A 10,676-nucleotide genomic window follows, 5' to 3' on the forward strand; every position below is an offset into this window, starting at 1 on the left:
TTAAGGGTCAATTCTTTGCCTATTTTCTTTGTCCCTAGCACTCCTCCCACCACCACCATAATCAATTTGAAGATTGTACAAACACCGGGTGAATTAACTCTGAAAGAGCAAAGGGCAAAAGCACCCACAAAGAGCATTCCTTTCATTCTACGCATTTACTGGGCAAAAGATCATCGTTTTTACAAAGCCAAATATATTCACGTAAATACTGACCATTTACCCATCCAGCAACTTAATCTAATTACTCTCGTATCTTTTGGATTCCAACCCAACGTGCATAATCCACCCACCTGTCCAATATGAAATTTAGTATGAATTTAGTGAACCAAAATGAAAGGTGTTGGCATGTTATCTTTATGAATCCAAACGAATGGTACTCTTACATCAACGACCCCAAGAATGTGTTGCCTGTCCGAACGGCAAAGCAGATTGCACTCAGCCAAATCTTATGTTGATGAAGCAAAGGTTCTAGTATCCGTTGTTCAATGACTCCGGCCAGTACTTGGTACCTGTAGAACAAGAGTTGCATATCACAAAATCTGTCACATGCAATCCATATTAAAAAATTCTTTTTCTTTTTCTATGAGATCAATGCCTGATTATCTGCAAACATAAAAGAGATTTCAACGTAACTATTACCAATTTTAAAATTTAAACAAAATCTCGAGACCCCATTAAATGAAACCTTTTCCCAATTTACGGTCTTTAAACCAAAAGTATTTACAAGTCAAGGCTTTCTTAACATCCTTTCAATGTGCACTTCTATGGAGATCAAGAAGTTCCTGATAAACCACGTGACAATCCCATCTATTCATTGGATTCTAATCCTATATTCCTTAAACACCAATGCCATAACCTGTTTCACTCCCAAATAATCCCCCTGAAATCTTCTGCGACCATCATGCCATCCACAAATCATAATTCATACGTGTACTAGAATGCCCATTTTTTCATTCGATTTTTCTATCTTTAATGTAGAAAGAATAATGTCTTCATATAATATATGAGTTTTACATGTGCATATTCAAATCTTATTTGTTTATGTATCTAACATATCCCCCAACATGTCAGTGTCCTAGTTTTGGAAAAACTGTGTATCCGTGTCCCTTTATCGTATCCTGCTTACTAGATCGTCATATCAATGAATGTCCAAGTTTTGGAAAAACCGCGTATCCGTGTCCCTTATCCTCCGTATCCTGCTTCTTAGATCGTCATATTTGGGCCAAGCTCAGGTCACACACAAACCACACACGCGCATATTTCTTAAAGGAAAATACACACGCACACAAACACTCGTGCTTATTTCTTATAGGAAAATGGTGGGCCTACTAGGTTGGTTTTCTTTTCTTCCCTTTTTTGATCATGGCCTGTTTGTTGTTATCATTATCGAAATCAAAATTTTCAAATACTTTGGTTTACTTCTACCAATTAACATGGAGGCATGCGCATTATTAGGTCAAACAAGGTTCATCGGAACGATTAGACAGTATCCAACCCGCCCGTATTCAACCCTTGCACCCTTAACCCACATTCATATCCAATCTGCATCAACCCACCCATTTGGCACTGTGTCACTTTTAATTGGCCTAAGCAAAGCTTTATTGCAACCTAAGATGTTGCAGGTGTGGCTACACCACTCGAGCGGGCCCCCTTGAAAAATGCAATTTTTTTTAGTTTCAAAATCCCCACTCGACCACCCTTTCTAAAGCTTCATGATTTCAGGCCGGCAGAGAAGATTTCACAACACAAATTAACCGCTCGAGTGGCCTCCCCATATTCCGACCATCCCATATCGTGTGTTTAGGTTTCCTTGTGTCGTCATATCTGTATTGTACCATAGAACCGAGTACCCAGAAAATGTACCAGTGTACTCATGCTTTCTAACAACCCTTCCACCCCTAACACCAAAGACAAACAGAATAGCCTAGCCACATTCTGTTTTGGGAAACCTGATCCACCCTGAAGCAAACAAGGACCAAATTCCACTACTCAAATGTCATGTTGCAGTACAATAGAGAGGATAGAGAATGTAGTCATTGTTTTTGCAAAGGGTTCAAAAAAAACAAACGACAACTTCTAATAAGTTTAGCGTGCATCAAAGTATCCTCACGACCAACATTGCATACACAGAAAAAGGCAACTTTGGAGGGGACCCTACCATCCAAAAATTCTTTCATTGGACGATGGCCCCACCGGTACTTGCTCAAGTCCCTTAAAAACACTTCACTTAGAAATTTCCTCCTTCAACGTATCCCTCCAAAAGATGTCATCCCCCTTCTCCTATCTAATGAGACAAGCATGTTGTTCCGTCTCCTAATCTTACATACGAGTGCAATTTTGTTCACCCTCCTTAAAAGAGGGTGAACGTTACCCTCCCTCTTATTGGTTGAAATGATGTGGATCCCACCACAAAGTGATGTAATGCTTACCAAAAAGTGTATTATTTCAACCAATAGGAAAGAGGGTGATGTTCACCCTCTTTTAAGGAGGGTGAACAAAACTAAATTCTTTTACATACCCCTCCTTAAAGAAATATCTATAATCGACGCCTTTCCATCATTCCAAAAGTAATCATCCACCGAGTTCCCTACTTCCACAGCCAACCTAAAAACAAATGGAAACGAGGCATCCATAGTATCCTCCCCATGCCATTTATGGCACCAAAATAAAGTTTACTTTTAAATGGGGGAGGGAAGGGGATAACCAAACTGGAGGGAAATCATGGTAATCAAATGGTTCGGTCCAAAGTAGACAATTTGGTTGTTTTTGAATGGGCAAGTAGTTGTTGTAACTCTTCGAGCTTGTCCCACATTGAAAAATTATCACCTCCACAATTAGTATGTGAGCCTGAGCAGCCTCTCCATTTATTGCCAATTTATTTTGAGATGGATGCTTTAACATATTCTCAGAGCTAGGCTTTCGGAGGATTTTTGGCAAGGCTCTCTTAAATGACTTCTCCCATTGTTTGTGCCATAAGTACACCTTGTTTCATTGTGATCCCTTTGTTATGAATCCTCCGTATACCTCTCAACGAGCCAGCAAAGAATCTCGCGTGTGGAGGAGTGTTAGAGCTTGTCCCACAGCAGTCATCCCCCTTAAAACTACTATATGACCCTAGGCTTCTTTAGAATTATTTATGGTTTTTCGTCCTTGCAATCCTACATTTTTCTTATCCTAATCATATTCTAGTAGATTAAGTTAAGAAAATCCAATAGGCAAGAGCCCGTGACGAAGGAAAATCAGTAAAAATTATTTTCATCAGAAACATTCAGTAAGTAATTCTTAGTGATATAGTACTCCACACAGAAGCCCATCACAATCTACAGGACTTTGGTAGGAAAAACGTATAGCATACTATGTTGATTAAGGGACTTTAAGAAGTTGACTTAAACCACAACCTTAGCAATCAAGAAAACAATCACGTGTAATTGAGCTGAAATCTAGAGAAATGAAATATCATTAGAAGAACACAATAACGATATCAAAGCATCCACATACCGAAGGTTGCTAGAAACTGCCATATAGACACCATAGGCAACACTGGTTGACAATATCGGTACGTCCTCTGCCTCACCAGCAAAAGTTTTATCAATTGCCTTTCGAGCATAAATCAAGCCATTTGTTATTCCAGTACCAACCTGCAAAACGCAGCTGTCAGCATATGATGCCAACTTGACCATGGAACTTCAAGACAAGTGCCTCACCTTAAAATTCAAGGACCAAAGGAACGAGTGCAAACAACTGTTTAGGACCTTTAGGCAAGAGCGATGTAGCACACTGATCTTATGGTTTCCGTAATTAGATTGGAGTTTCATGGAACTCAAGTAGCATATAAATGAAAACTGAGAGAAAGCTAGTCTTCATGCCTAGTCAACATGACAGATATTAGACATCATTTTTCGTGCAATATAATCTTTGGAAGACTTAGATATATGAACTCCAATTTGTTTGCAGAAACGAGATAACAGGGCTTTCCATCGATGTTTCAATTGCTTTATCTTTTATTGTTAACATTTGACTCCTTCACTGATTTACCATGTTATTGCTGAACCACATGCATCATCTTCTCAGAATTTGATAACAACAGAACTGCACATAACATTAGTATGTGGAGCTCGCAATATAACAAAATATATGTGCATAATATCAATTTGGACCTCATGACATTTGCCACACAGAAAGAAAGTTACTGACATAAAAAATAATGGCAGGGAAACATAAAATATTAACAACGGAATACAGTAGAATTCCTCACATCTGCAAAACTTCCTTGATAGACAGAAAATGTACGAAACAAGTCCAAAGCTAAATCAAAGGATTCCAGATACATGATGGTTTGACTTACCAAAGAAGCACCAGTCCCAACTGCAAATAGCTTGGCCCCGTTACGCTACAGTATAGATTAAGATACCGTAAGTCTAGCACTTGATTCACTTCCAAAATAAAAGTGACATTTGTAATTGTCAAACAATTCAAAACCATACCACGATGGCCCCTACTCTCTGTAGAAAGGAATAGGATGTACCAGCCAAGGCAACCTGCAAAAAACATATTGAAGATCATGGTTAGTTGACTATGTGCAGTTTTATATCATATTACTAAAATAAGTGGATATCAACACAAAACCTGAAAAGCATTGTCAGGGCAGCCATAGAAGAACTTAGCAAGAGGTCCAGCACTGACAGCAAGAGCTGGCCGAAGAGAAACTGTAGGAGCAGGAAGCCAGACAAGCATGAAATCTGCAATGATGGCCATCACCTAAAACAAATCTTATTAGACAATTGTGTACTCCAAAATTGGAGCAATATGGTTTTCTTAATCCCTAGTGCAGACACACGACATGAATACATAAAGGGTTTTATTCATGCCTGCTACAGACACATGACAAGATACCCTACAAAGAGGGTACATTTGAAAACAAAAAGGACCCACCATCATATCCCAGTCATGTTATCAGCAGCAGATTGGGAGGTGGTCAAGGTGCACATACTGCCAAAAAGCTGGACTCCTACTTTCTTGAGGAAAAGCAAAAACCAAAAACAAAAGACTCCAGTGCACTTTTCACACATTTAAATACGCTTACATATACAAGCGTTGTGACCCATGCGATGTACGGAAGATAATTAGTGTGTCATGTAAAGGCCAAATAATTTTTCAGCGTTTTATAAATAAAAAATCATTTCCCAAATTAAATTTAAGTAGACATATTTTCATTTCTTCGGTATCCATTAGCTATTTTGTTATGAATTTTAGGGGGGGAAATCCTAGTAAAAGCATGGGAGTGGATCAAAAACATGTTGGAGTGAAACGTGGGGGTGTGTAGTTAATTTATAAGCAGATCAGGAAAATCTAGTTTTTGCAAAAGTAAAAACTAAAATCTAGGAATTGTGTAGTTAATCTATCATAAATTGGCTGGTCCTACACTGAAAAAGTCTTTAGGCTGAATTCAAGCCCCGTTGAGCTATTTTGGAATTTTTAGTGCTGCCCAATTTGCATCCTTGAGCAAAGGGTCGATGACTTGACATTCATTTAGCTCCTAATGCCATCTCTCCAAAGCTTACACCCAATCTTTATATTTACTTCCAATAACAAATTCGAAATTTGATGATCTTAATTAAATTTCCCCATCTACCTTGTTTTTATTGCCCAATCTGATTGTATGTTGCATTGATATAAGTATTGCACGCCTATCCTCCAATTCAACATGATTTATTTACTATAATTATCAATATTCGCTTAAGTTTCTATCAAAACCAAGACATACACATGGCACAACTAGATATGAGGGTTTTTTCTTTTTAGTAAGAAGATATATACGAGAAGGTCATCATGACAACAGCCATACCACGTCTGCAAAAACAAAATCAAGCTCCTTGGTGAATTTCTCTCTGCGCCTTTCCCACTCCGCAGCAGTCTGTAAGAATAACCACCAGTAAATAGGTAAGATGACAGAGGAAATGGGTACTTAAGCTTTCCTAGCAATTAATTTCAATGAACCACAACACTTGCTGTCAAACAGGAACAAAGAACACAAATTGAAACAAATAACAAATCCACAATTCAATTCCATGAAAAAGGGAAAACACCTTCAACAATATCAGTCTCTCCTTGTTATACTTGCAAATTACAAGTTACAACCTGGACTGGCAGCCAAAAGGGGTCGGGGTATTTGCAGAGTATCAAAACTCAATTCACCAATAACCCTGATAGCAAAAAAGCACAAATTTTTTAGTCAACCATGCCAGTTAACCCCATCTCCTCTGCTCATCTCTTTTTTTCTTTTTCCCCCTCCAACCAAAACCACCTACCTGCAATTTAGATCCCTCGCATTCACTCTCCTCCTCACTATCCCCATATTAACTCTCTACTGGGAATAAGCTAATCACTTCTTTGCGGAAGAAGTAGGGTTCCTCATTCTCACCCTCGAAACATCTGCTAATCCTCAAGCCACCCCTGCGTCCAAGAAGCTACTAGCATCTAGCCTGTACCAACTCAGATGAAGCCTTGGGTCTATGGAAAATATGGAGGAGTCAGTAGTTTAAAGTTTTGACTCAATTATTCCAGGCTCTCCCGTAAAGGCAGGCTAGGTCTTGGCAAAGGTCTTAGTATACAAGTATCATAAACCAAAATGAACAAAAAAAATCCGCTCCGAGTTGGTGATGTATCCATTTTAACTTTGGAAATTATAAATTCGCTACATTACTTAGGTAGTTTATTGGGTCAAATTTCAAAAAAGAACGCATTGTTTGAAGTTTGCATAAATGAATATAAATCTTAGGTTACATCAAGTAGAATTTGTTCTCGTGAGTCCACCACCTTCACCAACAATATCGGCAATTTCACTCTTCTAGTCTATACATTGGTTGGTGTTATACCTGACCAAACCATCTTTAATCAATTTGTTCCTCATTTTAACCTAGTGGTACTACCTTTAAAGTTTTACTAATGCATTCATCCTAATCCCATTGAAACACTGTAATTTCAAGGTATGGATGCACAAAAGCTAGTCGTACTTGATAATTCTAAATGTATGTTCGAAAGTGCAAGTAGAATCTAAAGCAATTACACAATCACATAGTACTCACGATTTGTACATGCCATACATCTAGTTTCTTAAACACCTTTTGTTCATCAATTCTCCACTCATCTCTAGGCCGACATGGTTTCAACTTTCAAGTAAGCAAAAACACCAAAGACAGAATTTTTAAGTCCCAAAAATGTATGTAGTAACTATGTACGATTTATCGAAATCATCAAATAACAAGATATTGGTGGTCATTTTTCCTATCTTAAATACTTTTTGACTATATCTTTAGTCCAATCGAATACCAACCAACTTTTCACAAATATCTGGTGAATTTCAGATCCTTAATCCAAACCTCGTCAAGGGCATTTGAAACAAATATTGAAACACTAGCATGCTATGATGCACCGACACGGACACGGACACGGACACGGACACGGACACCGAAACCGACACCGGGACACTGGAATTCTAAAAAAATGGAGACACGGACACGGCGGGGGACACGCCACGTGTATATTTATTTATTTATTTATATATATAAATAAATAAATAATTATAGTTTAGCACCCAAAAATTTTAAAAAAATATAATTTGGCCCCAAATTTTTTTTTAAAAAATTACAGTTTGACCCCCAATTTTTCAAAAATTACAGTTTGGCCCCCAAAATTTTAAAAAAAATTACAGTTTGACCCCTGCCGTGTCCCCATCGGTGTCCCCGCCGTGTCCCCAGCCGTGTCCCCCTCAAAATTTAATATTAAAATATGGGACACGCCACGTGGCGTGTCCCGTACGTATCTCCGAGGTGTCCCGCGGTGTCCCCGTGTCCCCGTGTCCTGACACTGCGATACTTCGACCTTTAGAGGTGTCGGTGCTTCATAGCTAGCATGTAAAATAATACCTAGTTAAAATTGCTAGTGAAATTATACTTTGCTTTGTTTTAATTAGTCATTTTCTTATTCATACTCCAACAATACTATCTATTCTACCTAACTTCTTTTAAATAAACATACTTCTCCCTATCTTCTCTTAAATAAACATATTTTATAGCTTTTAAAATTGAAGTGAGGAGAGACAACTTTAAAAAAGTAAGAGAGTGTACTTGTAGAAAGAACATTATTTAATTTGGTGTCCTTAAAGTAAGAGAGATTGTCTGTTGCCTGATGTTTGTTGATGTGGTGTTGTTTAACTGAGTGAATGCTTTTGGTTCTTAGATTTAGTTTTGTTTTGGGGAGTGTAGTGCTTTTAGTCATCTGTATCAGTTGGATTTTGTTTCTGGGTATGCCCCTCAGCTCCCGTAATTGGTTGCTTTACAAAAATTAAGTTACCAAAAAAAAAAAAGAACATTACTTAATATGGTTGCCTAACCAATAGCGACTCAACCTATTTGTTGGGTTTCTGTAACAATGCTAAAGAAGCTAGCCTTTTGTTGAGCCGGCCGGTTGGAGCTTCATTTTTTTGTGTTTGTGATAACTCAAGTATCCGGCCAACTTACGTGCACCTCAACTTTTTGGGGGGCTGAATCCTACCATCCACTTACGGGGAAGCAAAATCCCATATGGATTGGCCCCAAAAGTGTTGATAGCACTTACTAGGAGGTTTCGAACATGAGACCTTGGGAGGGAGCAAACCCCTAAATCTCATGCCTTGACCACCCGACCGGTCCCCTGTTAGCTCCATTTTTGTGTTGGCTAGTCAGAATACCTAAAGAGAGCCTTTTCTAGCTAGGCTATTGTAATAAACATAAGAAAGGACTTCTGCAAAGCAAAACATATGGAGTAACAAACAAAAAGCAGAAAACAAACAAACCTTAGTGAAGATCCCAACGCCACACTCCATGGCAACCTTGGCCAGGAACAGATCATCTGCGAGCAACCGCTCCTTAAACCCTCCGAACTGAAGCAACCACCGGAAAATGGGCGATTTCTCCAGCTCAAAGTACCTTCTCACTATCGACCCAGGTACTTTCCCCGCCTCAATTGCCGCCGCCAAGTCTTTAGGAAGGCTATCCAACGCCCTCCCCACCGCCACCAAAACCAGCATCGCATCCCCTCTGTTTCCCTCTCGATCCTCACCTCCTCCGTCTTCCCCTTCGTCTCCTTCGTCTCCTTCATCTCCTCCGCCTCCGCCGCCCCCGGAATTTCCACCGGTGTCGCCTCCGTCTCCACCGGAAAAGACGACAAACGGAGGAGGGTGAGGGTTTCGGGAGGAAGTTAAACTGATTGGGGAAATGGAGAGGTTAGAGTTCATGAAGGCGGTGGTAGTGATTACACGGCGGTGCGGTGGTGGTGGTGGTGGAAATGAAATAGAGAGAGAGTATAGGTGGGAAAAAGTGGAGATCGCCATGGGAGAGGGCATGGTTGAAGTGGGTCTCTCTCCCTCTACTCTCTCTCTCTCTCTCTCTCTTCACACACTCCACTCTCTTTCTCGCTCTTTTTCCACCTTTCAGCTGTGGAGAGAGATTGAGAGGGGGGGAGTCAAGATAAGAGCAGTCATAATTATTTTACTAGCAAAAATGGATGAGACGAATAATTTGTCTTGTTGCATTTTGCTAGTAGTTCAGACTTCAGAAGAAGCTGAAGAAGAAGTATACACGTGTTGCAATGTTAATGATATACACTGTATTTTTTTTTTCTTGAAATGATGTGGGATTCACTGTAATGAACGAAACGAGTTAAAAACTTACTTTAACTTTTATATAATAATACTAAAAAAAGGTTTCTCAAATCGTTAAGGATGATTGATTTTCCGCTTCACAAAAAAATATCATTAAGGATGACGAGGAGATATGAGAGGATAGAGATGAGTCAACGACGACTCTCAAGTGGTTTTTTTTTTTTTTTTGAGAAAGCGATAGAAATGCATACGAGTCTACAATGACTCTAACCCATTCAGGAAACCAAAAAAAACTCTTATTTTTTAAAAAGATAATTTTAAACTCAAAAATTATAAATTTATTGAAATTTAAAAATATGCAATATGGATCTTATTTGAAAGATCTCATATAGATCTTTGATACGATGCAAAAAATTTTGAAAAAATATTTTTTATTTATATTATTTTTAAGTTTGAAAATATGAAATAAACTGCTTATTTTTAAGAGGTTTCTGAAACGGGACCAAGTAGCTCCTGTTTTAGACCTCTCTTCCCACAGACTCTAGAAAAAAGTGGAAATACACCAACAAAGATTTCTGAAATATTTTTTCAAATCACTCCTATAAAAGTGTTTAAACCATTAAAATCCTATAATAGGAAAGTGCATACTAAAATTCTATGAAATTGTCTAAACCTAAGCCCTAAGGTACCTTATGAAAGTGCTTAAAACTCTAAACCCTATAAAAGTGTATAAATCACTAAAATCCTACAAGAGGAAAATGCACCTTAAAACCATATGAAAGGATTTAAACCCTAAGGTACCATACCCTATAATAGAAAAGTTTACCCTAAATCCTTTAAAAGTGTCTAAATTCTTGGGTACGCTACCCTACCTACCCTATCAGACCTTACTTAGGCACTTTTGGGTGTTCCACTTTTTAAAAAGGTTCTTTTTTTTCAAACGAATGTAATTTCAAACTCAAATATAATAAAAATGAAAAATATTTTTTCAATTTTTTTTGCACCGTTTAAAAGATCTTAATGAGATCTATCAAAT

The 10,676-nt window shown here is 38.3% G+C and overlaps 1 protein-coding gene across 1 annotated transcript; it reads right to left on the reverse strand.

Moving 5' to 3' along the window:
- Nucleotides 1-73: 73 nt before the first annotated feature.
- LOC131324169 (protein RETICULATA-RELATED 4, chloroplastic-like) lies at nucleotides 74-9,515 on the reverse strand. The gene is made up of 8 exons (XM_058356022.1): nucleotides 8,834-9,515; nucleotides 5,846-5,914; nucleotides 4,627-4,758; nucleotides 4,485-4,538; nucleotides 4,346-4,390; nucleotides 3,499-3,638; nucleotides 384-509; nucleotides 74-290 (listed from the first exon to the last, which is right to left on the reverse strand). The coding sequence occupies exons 1-8, from the start codon at nucleotides 9,380-9,382 to the stop codon at nucleotides 242-244; spliced, it is 1,164 nt and encodes a 387-aa protein (XP_058212005.1). The 5' UTR covers nucleotides 9,383-9,515; the 3' UTR covers nucleotides 74-241.
- Nucleotides 9,516-10,676: the final 1,161 nt, after the last annotated feature.

Source organism: Rhododendron vialii, chromosome 1a (assembly GCF_030253575.1).
Source record: "Rhododendron vialii isolate Sample 1 chromosome 1a, ASM3025357v1".
NCBI classification, from domain to species: domain Eukaryota; kingdom Viridiplantae; phylum Streptophyta; class Magnoliopsida; order Ericales; family Ericaceae; genus Rhododendron; species Rhododendron vialii.